Here is a 13,671-nt window from a genome sequence, read left to right on the forward strand (position 1 = left end):
CTGCAGCAAATGGCCTCTGCGACAGCGGTCATGCCGAACAAGGACGATCTCGCAGCAGCCGTGGACAGCTCCAAGCCTCGCCCGACACCCAACCTTGCAGCCGAATACCCAGCCGACGTTTACCCTACGGATGTTGTGATTGGAAGCGATCTCATGACCATGCTCGATGTCCAGGACTGGGTTCAAAAATCTTCAGTCGGCGAAGGAGTCAGCGTCGCCAGCAAATACGTTGCTAAGCGCATCGTAAAGCTCGCCAAGAACAAACAGATACAGAAGCTGAAGGCCCTACGATTCATACTGCTTTGCATCAACTTCAACTCCGCGTTGATTGGAGGAGGTGGACCTCGGCCGAAGAAGATTCCCATGAAGGGGAAGTTGGAGGAAGCGATGGGTGAGGACACGCCTGCGGGTCAACTCATGGCCATCAGGAGGAAGTTTGCCCCCGAGGGGTAAGTCATGTCAGTTGTTGTTTCATGAAGACTGGCTAACCTGTGCAGTTCCTTTGAGATGTCTCGCTGGCACGTCGATAACCTCATGACACATATTGCAGCGGCAGCACTCACAGTCGACGACTACGAAGTCGATGTGAACGACCTGCGAGAAGATCTGAAGCTCGAGAACAAAGAGTACGTTCCCCAAGAACCACTTGACCTAACCCATGCTAACGCCACACAGAATCAAGCAATACTTCGCCGAACTCGGATGCAAGCTCAACGCCCCAACCCAAACCGACCTCACACGCATGAAGCTCACCAAAGCCGAAACCGCCAACCACTTCATCGCAAAGCTCAAGCTCCCACTGTCATTCCCTAAAGTAGGCGGAGCACGAGCAAAGAGACGCACCTAGCCATGACGCGCATGTAATTACCGCCTAGATCCATACAGTAGTCCTCGGCACCAAACCAGCAATGATACCAGACCAGCAAGCATCTATGAAATCACAATCCACCTCCCCAAACCCATTACGTCCATGTTCAATCGTGCGGGTACCTTTACATGTAGATCACGCGCGGAGGTACATGACAGCTGCATAACGCCATAGTCAGCCCAAGTAGCAAATCACAACCACGACCACCAGATCTCCACCCCACTTTCTGGCATGCGAAAGGTAAAATCGAGATCCACGGAAGCTACTCACTAGATACATCATCGACTTTATCCGAATGCGTATTTCTGCAATTGCGCTCCCACCACTTTCATATCATCATGACATCACCATCGTCACCATCATCACTTGAGCATCCGTGACGTACTCTCCATGCATAACCACCATCGCCATTCATATAAGAAACCCTACCCTTTGCCATAAGTGATTTCTCATCAACATAACCCTTCAAATCAACTAAATGCCCAAATCCACCGGTCCCCTCCAAGAACAACTCGGCCTCGGCACAGCAAACCAATCCACACCCAACATGTCCGGAAACATGACCGACAACACCACCGCCGCAGCAGACAAGCTCGGCGCAAACAAGGGCACAAATGCGATTCCTCAGTCGAACCCTAGTGTGATTAGCAGTGCGGGTGCGATTGGCAAGAACTGTAAGTAGTCCTTCAAGCATACTACAACCACCTTGAACTCTATATTAATATATGGGACAGTCAACCCCGACGGCGCAATCGGCCAAATCGGCGAGAAAGTCGGTGGTCCATTCAGCAAGGACGGCGTGATTGGAAGCCAGTTCGACGCGAGCAAGAATGGAATCGCAGGGCATGTAGAAAGGGCTGTTGATGGACCGAGCAATCCTGCTGGAAGCTCAAAGTAAATTGAATCCATAATATGTAGGGGAGGGATTGTATTATAGCCAAGAGGCATTGGATGAAATGATTGAATACTGTCATGATAATATGTCACCACGTGTTTCCTCCCGGTCCAGGTGATTCTGAACTATTTGAGCGAATCGTTGAAGATGAACACTGATCGCCCGGAATTACCTGGCGTGGCAGGAAACAAGTTGTACAGGTGTATAAACCTCGTCCATCAAGATGATACAGTCAAGTGCCAAAGCTTCTTTCCCGCCGACCCAGCTATTTCCTGATTCGCTGAGATAGTTTGCAGCGTCGTTGCAGATTTCCAAACCAAGTCAGCGAATCAAGAAATAGTTGGATCGACAGGAAGAAATTGTAAAGGTGTGTAGACCACCTCGTCTATCAAGACAGTGCAATCAAGTGCCAAAGCCCCAAAATACACAATACCCAGCCTCAATGTGTAAACGCACGCGACATTTCCAGCCGCATACGTCTATTCCCCCAGTCTCCTCCCGGGACCCATTCCACCCCAAGCATTGCCTGTCGCCCTCGCCGCACTAGGCTGCGCAGCACCTCCCCGTCCCTGCACAACATGTCCGTATCCTCTGTTCTGCACGCTGCCCGGCGCAGCACCGAACCAGCGCTTCACCATCTCAGGTGTGCGAATGTAGTTTTTGCCACCGCCAAACGTAGGCCAGATCCTTGTCAGGAAGTCGTACAAGTGTGCGGCGAGGAGACCCATAAGCTGTCCGAGAGCGGCATCAGGACCGTCCATGACAAAGGCCATGAAGAGCATAGCGAAGGGCAGGTATTTGCTTTCGAAAGTAATGACGAAGAAGGATACGGAGCGGGTGGGATTATCTTGGGCGAACGTGTAGGCGTAGGCGAGTGACAGCGACGGGAGGAAGGTGTATTGGTTTAGGATGCCACCTGCTGTTGCCTTTGCGCGGACTGTTAGCACAAGTCCATCCACAATACACTAATATCAAGACGAGAAGATGCAAGTGAACAAAGCGAAACGAATCGCGAAAGTATGTAGGGAGCCAACACCGCCTTGCGAAATGGAGAGCATTCGCAAAGCTTTCTCAAGTGACAATCCCACCATGCCTACACACCACACAAGTCCCTTTATATGATTGCGAATGACGGAACCGCATGATGTGCAAGGGTATTCTTCCTCCGTTCCAGGAACCGCTTCAGCTAGGAATAACAGGCTGGGCGGGCAGATATGCGGAGGTGATTCTGACCGAAGTCGAGAGGTCGCAGACAGTTGTGTCGATGCGATGGAAGATGCTATGTACGCGTGTGTGCAGTGGGTACTTACGACAATGACGCTACCGAGGAACAAAGTGTACACGAAAAAGTCGCCTGGATCCTTGAAGCGAGGCGACTCCCGCTCGATGGAGCTGCCGTACTGGTACAGAAAGTAGGGGTCTAGCAGGATGCCGAACTTCGGTTTCGTAATCAGAAACGCTGTGAAGAGTCGCCAGAGCTGCGGGAGCATCGACACCGTGAAGACATATTGGCTGACGAAGATGTAGTGATAGAGGCTGAGGAGACCGCTGTAGCCTGCGGCCGATACAACGACTGCTGCAGCTGTGATAGTCCTGTAGGGGTTGTTAGCGATTGTGCGACGTGTTGTTTGCGCGTAGCTGGGAATGAGGTGAGAGCTACGAGCTGAGCTACTTGGAGGAGAGAAGCTTACCTAGAGACGGGCGGGAGCGTCCAAAAGACATCCATCGTAACGCGGAGCTATAGCCGTTGTATACGTGAAGTCGTGAAGTCGTGAGGTGTCGTGAACGAGGACCAGCTGGTGCTGCCTGGAGAAAGAGGAGCAAGCGAATTCGCAAGGTGGCTTAAAAGGCCGCGGCGTGGGTGGGGGCGCTATACTCTTTCGCGCACCATCACGTCATTGGCTGCCGGAGCTCTGGCTGCAGGAACACCACACCTTCTAGAAGCGCAGCCATGATTGTCTTTTCATTATTACTTTACAAGACCAAGTCAACAATGCAATCTCGCAGTAGCTAGTTCCAGATCCATGTCACGATGAAGTGCATCATTCCGCTCGTCAAAACACGCCTGACAGGACTTGAGAGCGATATCATCCCACAGCACACCCTTTACAGCTACGAGATGGGCCTGCTTCTGCTGCTTGCATAGGCAACACGCGAACTCTGTTACTTGCTCAAAGCGGAGCAGTATCCATCTCTTGCGAAGTGCATACTGATGCGTGATTGTGCCTGAGAAACCCCACGTGCCCGCTGTACGGGGGTAAGTATCGTCGGAGATATTGAGCAGGGGTTGGAAGTCGGTAGGCATTCTAGGTGGATGCGTGTGTGGTTAGAATACAGGGCGGATGTTGAGTGTGGTACAAGGGGAGACGGAGAAGAATGATTCATATAGCGAGAAGCAGAAATACTTGTTTGCCATCCTCACCCGCACAAACACCAAACCTTCATTCTTGCAGATTCGCCCAATCATCCCGCACCTCAATTCCCTTTCCCGTTCGGTCCATGCACATCACTCTCAGCCCCCACCCCCGGCGTCCCCCTCTCCTCATAAGAATCCTCGTACCTTCTCCAGATCTCCATATCCCTAGCAACCCGCTTGTGGTGTCGGACGCGGTGTTGGTAGTTGATCATGCGCTTGTCGGCTTCCAGGTACCCTCCGAGTATCATGCCTGACATTTGTATATAGCTAAGTGAATTAGTAGAGTGGTTGATAGGAGGGTGTATGGGGAGAGCGGAGATTGGATGGGATGGGATAGAATGAAAGAGGGGTGGAAGCGACGGGAGAGACATACGTCTTGAACTGAACAGTAAGACCCTTGTATACAGGCGAAAAGGCGTATGCAACACCGCCTGCCACGGCGAAGAAAGCACCCCACTGTGATTCAAAGTCAGCCATCATACCTACCAACCCATCTTGATCAAAACCCCTTATCCATTCTCGACCCCTGCTCTCCTCATAGATGCTACAACTATAACCGTCCTTCATACCAAAACACGCCAATTGACGAAGTGAAAATCGCGGTATGCATGATTGATTGACCCCCGCAACTCCCCTTCCTTCTCTTTGCCCATGCAGCACCCCAATCTTTCCAATAATAGTTGTCATATGCAGATATACAGCGACAACGGCAAAAAAAAAAGAGAGAAGCGTACCTTCGTCCCCCCAATCGCCGCTCCCTTCGCCGCCTCCCAAGCTGCCTGATTCGTCTCGTCGTCCTTTGTCAAACTACCGTGTTGTCTCACCATGATTGCGTGCGCACGTGAGGAACTATGCTCAAACAATCATCGGGGAGAGTGGATAGAAAGATCGCCTAATCCTTTTCGTCGGCGCTGTGATTTAGAATGATCGTGGTTGTGATCGTTCGATTGGATAAACGGATGGCATAGGGAAAGACGCGAACATGTTGCAGAATCGGTGATGTCAGCCTACATTTTCGGCTGAAGCTCGGACGTGTGAGCTTGTTTAGTGGGGGTGGCATGTGGGGTACTGCAGATGTACATTTCAGATCGCGATCGAGAACGCGTGTTCACAGCATCTATCATTACAGAAGGCGCCCGAAATGTGGTTGCATTTTGGTGAAGGTTTAAAATCCTTTGTTGATTCAAATATCTATGGTATCATAGAACACCCCCAACCGTTATCCAACTTGATATGCATATTCCCCATCCTATTGTTGCATGTTGAGAAGAAAAGAAATAGGAAGAAAACGCCGAATGAACCCCCTAATGTCTCTCGCAAGAGGGCCGGTATGCAAAACAAACTTCTATATGTACATGGGCGGCGATCGTAATCGAAGGTGGTGAGCATGCGCAAGCGAGTATGGAACCTATGTCGGTACCATCTCATCACCTCGTCGGAAACGGAAAAGCCCTCCTATTCTCCCCAAAGCTCATCTCGAGCTCCTTCTCCAAAGGCGTAACATCATAATCCACCACCTCGCTCCTCGGCGTGCCCGTCCCCGGCGTATTTAACTCCGGAAGATAAAACTCGGGGGTATAAACACCCAGCTGGGTCACATCCTTCTCACCACTTGGCTTCGACTTCGGGCTATACATATCCATTCCCATTCCCAGCTGGACGTCTTTCTCCCGTGTAGGCGTGCTTTCAATGGTGACTTTTTCGAGGATCTTGCCGAGACTGTTTGCGGTGTCGGGCCGCTCAAAGTCTTCTTCGTCGACGTCCATGGCGGTGGGGATGCCGTGGGCGAGGTTGTGGTTGCGTTGGAGGTATTGTTGTAGTCTGTATTCTTGGCGAGCCCAACTTTCGTCGACGAGGCCGAGGGCGGCTTTGATGTCTTGGTCTGAGAGACCCATGGGGTAGTTTGGTTCTTTGGAGGACTTGCCGCTGACGACGCGGTTGGTGAGGCGGCTGCGGACGGAGCTGGATTTCGAGGACGTGGGGAGGGAGACGTCGTCGCGCATGGATTTTACTTGGTCTTCGGTTTGCTTGAGGGCCATTTGTCGCGATTCTTGCATCGTGGGGAGGAAGAGGAGGGTTGTGTTGCGGTGGAGGGCGTTGACGAGGTCGGTGAAGCCGGTTAGGGCTATGCCGTTGTCTTCGCAGTAGAGGTATTGGAGGGTCGTGTTTACTTTGAGGACGTCGGCGAGGGTGCTGGCGCCTTGTACGCCGAGCTTTTGATCTATTACTGTCAGTTAATTGCCAGTAGGCATGAATGTGTGTTAACTCACATCTGATGTACAAGGCGCGCAGGGTTCGGTTGCGCTGCAAACCCCGTAATGCGCGGTTGATGCCAACACCTAGCTTGGTTGTCTCCAACCGGGAGTCTTCTCCGGAGATGTCAAGCCATTCAAGACTGGTATTATCAGCAAACATCTTCTCCATAGCCTGACAAGTCTCCTCGGAGGCATCGCATGGTAAGGATGCTCGTGAGATATCAAGCTGTCGAATTGTGTTATTGGCGGCCAGCGCAAGTATCATCTTGCGGAAGTCGGCGTCCTCTTCGAACTCTAGCAGGCGGAGTGTGAAGTTGGATGGGGCAAGACCTTTAGAGATTGCCCTGGTCAACTTGTCCAGATCTTCTTCAATGTTGTTCTCGCTGACATCCAAATGTAACTCGCGAGCTTTTCCAGGGTGCTCGGTCATTGAGTGCAAGAGGTAGGCAATGTCACTTCCAGTCAAAAAGCAATGATCCAATCGTAGTTCACGGAGAGCTGACGATTGTTTGTAGTTGACAAGATAACTACGCGGTGGTTAGCAGGATGGCAGCATGTTAAGTATGTGGAACTAACCCAGCTATTGCGTCGACCATGGCGGAGTTGAGCGAGGTGCCGCTCAGTATCAACTCCTGCAATCTCCAGCCAGCAAAGGTTTCGACCGAGATCAGCGACTCAAAGCCCGACGAGCGCGCAACATGCGACAGGTTGAGTCTGGTGAGGTATCCAAAAACGCCAATCTGAGAATCAAACATGCTCGGTGATAATCTGAACGGGTTCGACGACAGATCTAAGGCTTCCAGGGTGGTTTCCTGTGCGCGGATCGCATCCAGAACAAGAGAAAGCGACCGATCCGTTAGGCCACACCCACTCAGCTCAAGTCCGCGGAAGTGGCAAGCCCGCTCGACACCTGCCGCGACGAGGTAATCCAGATCTGTATCTCCAAGTTGTATTTTGTTCAATGCTATCCAATCGACATTGGTGGTCTGGTACTTGCATAGCGGAAACAGGGCTTCCACAATGCCGCAACCCTGATCTCTCGCACTGCCTCTAGATTCCCCGTGGTCTCTGGGTTTCCTTGATATGCATGAGGTAAAGTCCATTCTCCGCAGCTTTCGGTTCGTCAAGGCCAGAGCGCGAATCTCTTGCACTAATAGACAAGACCGCTCCAGTTCTTCAATATCCAGCCGTGCATACGTGCCGCGTTTTGTCTTGAGGCAAAGGTGCTCAGCGCCATTGGGGTCTTTCAGTCCATTCAGAACATCCAATTTTACATCTTTGAATGAGATACCGCCAAAGGTCTCGTTGTAGCGCAAGGCACGCATGACGGCGAGCAGCTCGAGGGTATTATACTGGGCTCTGCGTAGTCCGACCGGTGGTAGGAGCTCGAAACGCGGTGCATCCTCCGCAGGGTAGGTGATCTGATAGCTGATGTTCTCTGGCTGTACATCGTAAGCAACGCAATATCCAATCAAGGTTCTATCCAAAGAATCTTGGTCCATCGGATGAGGGCTTTCTTGTCGAGCGACGTCATGATACACCTCGTCTGGGACAAGGAAGTCAAAAGGTCGCGTCTCCCACTCAGGTCTGAGACTAGCTTCTATGGATCGCAGACGGACAGCAATATCCCGCGAAGCTAATGACGCCAGGTGGAGAACTTTGGGACGTTCAAGCGGCTTTCTGTGTGTTGTTAGCGGTTTTCTCATAGCGCAGAAGGATACCCACCGGAAGGTTAACTGGAAGGTATCGTCAATCTCGGACACGCATACTTCAGTCAGCGTTAGGATACCATGCGACGACTGGGTGTTATGAGCGGCCAGTGATGGACTGGAAGACCGTTGCGAGGAGGGTTTGAACAACGGAATGATGTGTACTTTATGCACACCAATAGCAAGGAAACATACTGAAGCAGAAACTTTGGCAAGGTCATCAGTTGAGGCTCTCGTCGTTGTCTTTCCTTGCGGTCGGAGAACGACTTTGTATATGGCGTAATGTGGAGGTACATAGTCGCGTTCTGCTTCCACGACACGCGCAGCCAGATGGGAGTTGTGTGCAGAGATGGGCTTCGCGTCAGACAGCCGCGCCCTATTCGCTGCTTCTCTTATGGCCTTGAGCCATGAAAACATCTCTTCTGGGTCCCCGAACTGCAGCGTCATGGATGAGGCGTTGTTCGTCTCGTCGTCCAAATAATAAAGTTCCAGCGCAAAGTGCGGCCGACCGTCGTCGAGATGATATACGGCAACGATGTGGCGTAGGGGTATGCCCTGGTGGCGGTCTCCAGACGATTCCGAAGCCATGGACTGAAGCTCGTGGGACGACCCGGTCGAGGGGCTGTGGCTGTGGCGGTAGTAGCTCATGCGGTTGTTCGGCGAAGGTATCCTGCGCTTGTTAGTCTTGGTATGGGCCACTGTCGACACTGGAACGCACCCAGGAAATGCTTCGATCGCTTTCGCGTGGTTCTTGAAGCGGATGAGATGCTTCTCGGTCAGCACCAGATATTCCCTCTTCTTCCTGAACATGGAGCTGCTCGTCTGGACCTCGCCATGCTGCAGCACCTGGCGATCGTGCACATCTTCCCATATGTATTCTCCAAAACCAGTCGATGTTCGTGTTGATGTTGCCGAGAGAGGCTCGGGGTCGTCGTCGGCGGAGAGTTTGTAGCCGCGGAAGGAGCTGAAGACGGAGCTGGCGCGCTTCAGGCTGTTTTTCGAAAGACTTGGCCGCTGCCCATCTATCGTCTCTCTGACGTGACTGCTCCCCGCTACCGTGCTGCCGTTGGTCGAGGCGGTCTCGGTGTACTGCGACACATCGGACAGGTTGGACATGAAGGACGCCGTGCGCCGCTTGCGCAGCAGATTCGAGGGCTGCGACTCATCTTTGTTGCTTTGCGACGCGAATGCATTGAGGGAGCCGCGACCAAAGATGCTCCTGCGTTTGTCTTTGGACATTCCGAGATTCCTGATCGGCGCGCGCAGCCCAGCACGAGCTCGGCGACACAACTATCGCATGCAGAGGGGCTCCTGGGGGAAGGAGGCAATTGTCGCGTCGGGAGATGGGTTCGGAAGAGCTGCGGTGGAAATTGGGGCAGAATAGCAGGGTTGGGCACAGAAAGGCGGTAGGGCCAATCACGGTGAGGGCGCAACGCGAGACAATGCGGAGGTCAACGGCGGAGCAATTAGGTGCAGCAGCAGATGCAGCAGGTGCAGACGGCGGGCTCGGCTTGGGGCGGGAGGGGGTTGGCAGGCGTGCTGTAATCACGACGTCGCATCATTCCGTGGCATGAGGACTGAAGACGTGATTTCGCCGGCCGTCTGCAGTCTTGTATGGTGCCCGTTCTGCCAGTGCGTAGAGGCGACGGGCTGCTACACACCGGCCCGACAATCACACGGCGTTTGCAGGGAAATGACAGGACAAGATATACGCAGCGCAGTACGGGCGAGATACGACGAGTAGGGGTGGATTCCAGGTGGGTCTCTGGTATCTCGTCGCATTCCACGCGTCCACTCCTGGGGCCTGTTTGGTGATCGCGGTAGGATGCGCAGTAGGACGGTTATATAATAAGGCCTTTAGCCGCGATTAGTAAGCATTATATTGCTTGTATAATGTTGTACAAGCTTCTCTAAACGCAAATTTAAAGATTCTATAACATTATACTACTGCTTAAAAAGTAACATTATACCGCTGCTTAAAAAGTTATATTGTACTGCTACTTAAAAAGTAACATTATACTGCTGCTTAAAAAGTTACATTATACTGCTGCACAAAAGGTAGCGTTATATAACTAGTATTACGTTAAGTCTTTTACATTATACTACTAGATATCTCTTCTTAAGCATTATACTACTAGCTAGCTAGCGCTCTTCTTAAGTATTATACTACTAGCTAGCTAGCTAGCTAGCGCTCTTCTTAGGCATTATACTACTAGCTAGCTAGCTAGCTAGCTAGCGCTCTTCTTAGGTATTATACTGCTAGCTAGCTAGCAGCTAGCTAGCGCTCTTCTTAGGCATTATACTGCTAGCTAGCTAGTAGCTAGCTAGCGCTCTTCTTAGGCATTATACTACTAGCTAGCTAGCAGCGCTCTTCTTAGGTATTATACTACTAGCTAGCTAGCAGCGCTCTTCTTAGGCATTATACTACTAGCTAGCTAGTAGCGCGCTCTTTAGGTATTATACTGCTAGCTAGCTAGCAGCGCTCTTCTTAGGCATTGTACTACTAGCTAGCTAGCAGCGCTCTTCTTAGGTATTATACTACTAGCTAGCTAGCAGCGCGCTTCTTAGGTATTATACTACTAGCTAGCTAGCAGCGCGCTCCTTAGGCATTATACTGCTAGCTAGCTAGCACTCTTCTTAGACATTATACTGCTAGCTAGCTAGCAGCGCACTTCTTAGGCATTATACTACTAGCTAGCTAGCACTCTTCTTAGGTATTATACTACTAGCGCTTACCTATATTATACTACTAGCGCTCTCTTATATTATACTACTATAGACTTATAAGTAAAAAAAAAAAGACTATAATAGGTAAGATTTAAACTTAAACGTAAAAAAATAGTAACTTTATATATAAGAAATTACCTACCTAGTAGTTAAGTAGGTATCTTAGTTAAGAGCTAGAGGTTACTAGACTAGCAAAAAACTAATATACTAAATAGCAGTACTATGTTAGACTATTATAATAGAGAATAATTAGATTTAAGGCTCTATATAGTACGTAAGTATAAGAGAGCTAGTAGAAATATAAAGTTATAATAAGTAGAGACTCTATATTAGTAGCTACAACGCTAGCTTTACTAGTATAGTAATATAGTACGTAGGTATAAGAAGTAGGTAATTAAGAGAGAGTAAGAAGTAATAGGTAATAAGTAATAAGTAATAAGTAATAAATATACCTTTTTTAAGACTGTAATCTTGCTTATAGCTATTAAAACTTTAGCCTATAGTAATTCTATATTATATAATACTCTCTATATTAATAATAATAGTAGTAGTAACTACCTTAAAATGTCTACTTCTAACTCTCTCTTATTTAGCCTTCTATTAGGCGCTTTGCGCGCTATAATATTAGTACTACTACTATAATTTATTGCGTAGCAGTAATAGCAGCACTAGTAGTAGAATAAGCTCTACTAGAGTAAACTAAGATCTAGCATAGTTAGAGAGCGTAAGTAAGTATAGTACTACTATAGAGTTAGTAACTATATACTAATAGTAATATAGCTTACCTTAAAACTATACTTAGCGCACTTAGCGTCTAGCGGCTGTACTACTATTAATAATTACGCTTACGCCTACGCCTATTATTTCTACTTCTACCTCTTCTACGCCTCTAGCGTATAATAATAATAATAATAATAATAAGAAGATAGAGGTCGCGCTAAGCTAGATAGTAATCTTACTAGCTCTTATAGGCAACCTTACGTAGTAGTAGTAAGAGTGTAGTAGTAGGTAGATAGGTAGGTAATAATAGACATAGTATAGCTTGCTTTCTTCTCTTCTCTACAAGGTATAAGTAAGTAGTGTCTCTATAGTGCTGCTACTATAACGTATAGATATTTACTAGCTTTAGAGCGTTTAGCTTCTATATTCTATTCTAGCTATTTAGAGTACTACTTAGAGAAACAACCTAGGTATTAGATTAGAGTAGCGTTGTAGGTTAGAGTTTAAATACTAACTATAGTAAGAGAGTAGAGTTTAGTTAGTTAGAATTAAAGTTCTTACTACATGCTTCTTTCTATATACACTATTCTATACTCTTACTACTCTCTAAACTTCTACTAGCAATTATTAATAGATAAGCTACTAGCTATGTTTTAGAAAGAGAAATACAGAGCTAGTAGTCTTCTACTTCTTACTAATAGTAAAGAATTAGAGAAGCTAGATAACTAACTTAGAGTCTTTAGTAGAAGAGTTAGATAAGAAAGGTATAGTATTAGGCTTCTCTACCTCTTATAGATTGCAAAGAATTAGAAGAGCTAGATAATAGGCTGCCCTCTAACAGAATAGTAATAGAGTAGGTATAGCGTTAGGCTTCTTTGCTTCTTATTAATAGAGAAGAATTAGATAAGCTAGGCTCTTTAGGCTAGCTTTTAACAAAGTATTAAATATAGCTTTAACTTTAATAGAAGCTACAGGCTAACTAGAGTGTAATAGCACAGAAACTGCTAGCCTAGACGTTTAGCTACTTTAGTGCGTAGTAGGCGTTACTAGTAGTAATCTTTAAGTGCTAAGAGCTATTGTAGCTAATAAGAAAGCTAGCAGCGTACTTAGAGTAGTGTAGACGTTACTAGTAGTAACCTTTAAGTGCTAAGAGCTATTATAGCTAATAAGAAAGCTAGTAATATATTTAAAGTAGTACGCCTTTATAGATATATAGTGCTCTAAGACTACTATCTAGAAGTTACGTTCTTAGTGTAGAGTTATAGAAGTATAAAGCACCTCTATAGCAGCTAGAGTAGTAGTAGTTCTAGAAGTAAGTCTAAGTTAAGACTATTAGTGTTAGTGTAGAGTTATAGAAGTATAAGGCACCTCTGCAGTAGTAAGAGTAGCAGTAGCTAGAGTAGTAGTAGTTCTAGAGGTAAGTCTAAGTTAACTTATTACTAGCTTCTTAAAGGCTTTAATACTATTATTAGCAATTATCTTATAGAAGTGTAAGGCACCTCTATAGTAGCTAGAGTAGTAGCAGTTCTAGAGGCGAGCCTAAGTTAACTTATTACTAGCTTCTTAAAGGCTTTAATGCTATTATTAGCAATTATCTTATAGATTAACTATAGTACTAATAATACTCTTACTAGAGAAGGTAGCAATAATAGAGTACTTGCCTAATTTAGTAGTAGTGCCTTAGTATACTACGTTTCTTGCAGCTCTCTTACTAAGAACGTAGTATTTAGTATTAGTAATCTTAACTAGAGAGTAGTTAATTATAGAATATACAGTCTCTATAGAGGTGCGTATATTAAAGTTAAGTAGTATAGGCTTAAAAGAGGTCTAGAGGCTTGCAGCTAGCGTGCTTAATAATAGCCTTATATAGTCTATAGTTGTTCTTAGAATACTAGTTATAGTAGATATATATAGTAAGGTTAATAATTATAAGAGAGTTAGTAATAAAAAGAAGATAGTTAATAATAGCTTTAGCAGCGCAGCGTATAGGCTTAAGAGGCCTAGAGGCTTATAGCTAGTGTTATTAATAATAATAATTATAAAAGAGTTAGTAATAAAGAGAAAGTAGTTAATAATAGCTT

At 47.3% G+C, this 13,671-nt stretch overlaps 3 protein-coding genes across 3 annotated transcripts; 1 reads left to right on the forward strand and 2 right to left on the reverse strand.

Moving 5' to 3' along the window:
• Positions 1-1,346: 1,346 nt before the first annotated feature.
• Positions 1,347-1,766, forward strand: J4E88_006266 (uncharacterized protein; the record flags this gene model as incomplete). Its single annotated transcript, XM_049399895.1, has 2 exons — positions 1,347-1,542; positions 1,603-1,766. The coding sequence occupies 2 exons, from the start codon at positions 1,347-1,349 to the stop codon at positions 1,764-1,766; spliced, it is 360 nt and encodes a 119-aa protein (XP_049254206.1).
• Positions 1,767-2,242: 476 nt separating this feature from the next.
• Positions 2,243-4,068, reverse strand: J4E88_006267 (uncharacterized protein; the record flags this gene model as incomplete). The annotated part of the gene is made up of 3 exons (XM_049399896.1): positions 2,243-2,728; positions 3,074-3,356; positions 3,839-4,068. 3 exons carry the CDS (start codon positions 4,066-4,068, stop codon positions 2,243-2,245), a joined length of 999 nt encoding a protein of 332 aa, XP_049254207.1.
• A 1,538-nt stretch (positions 4,069-5,606) lies between these two features.
• On the reverse strand, positions 5,607-9,382 carry J4E88_006268 (uncharacterized protein; the record flags this gene model as incomplete). The annotated part of the gene is made up of 5 exons (XM_049399897.1): positions 5,607-6,400; positions 6,450-6,961; positions 7,011-8,114; positions 8,160-8,813; positions 8,862-9,382. 5 exons carry the CDS (start codon positions 9,380-9,382, stop codon positions 5,607-5,609), a joined length of 3,585 nt encoding a protein of 1,194 aa, XP_049254208.1.
• Positions 9,383-13,671: the final 4,289 nt, after the last annotated feature.

This window comes from Alternaria novae-zelandiae (genome assembly GCF_023758075.1).
Source record: "Alternaria novae-zelandiae strain BMP 2774 chromosome Unknown scaffold_12, whole genome shotgun sequence".
Lineage (NCBI taxonomy): Eukaryota > Fungi > Ascomycota > Dothideomycetes > Pleosporales > Pleosporaceae > Alternaria > Alternaria novae-zelandiae.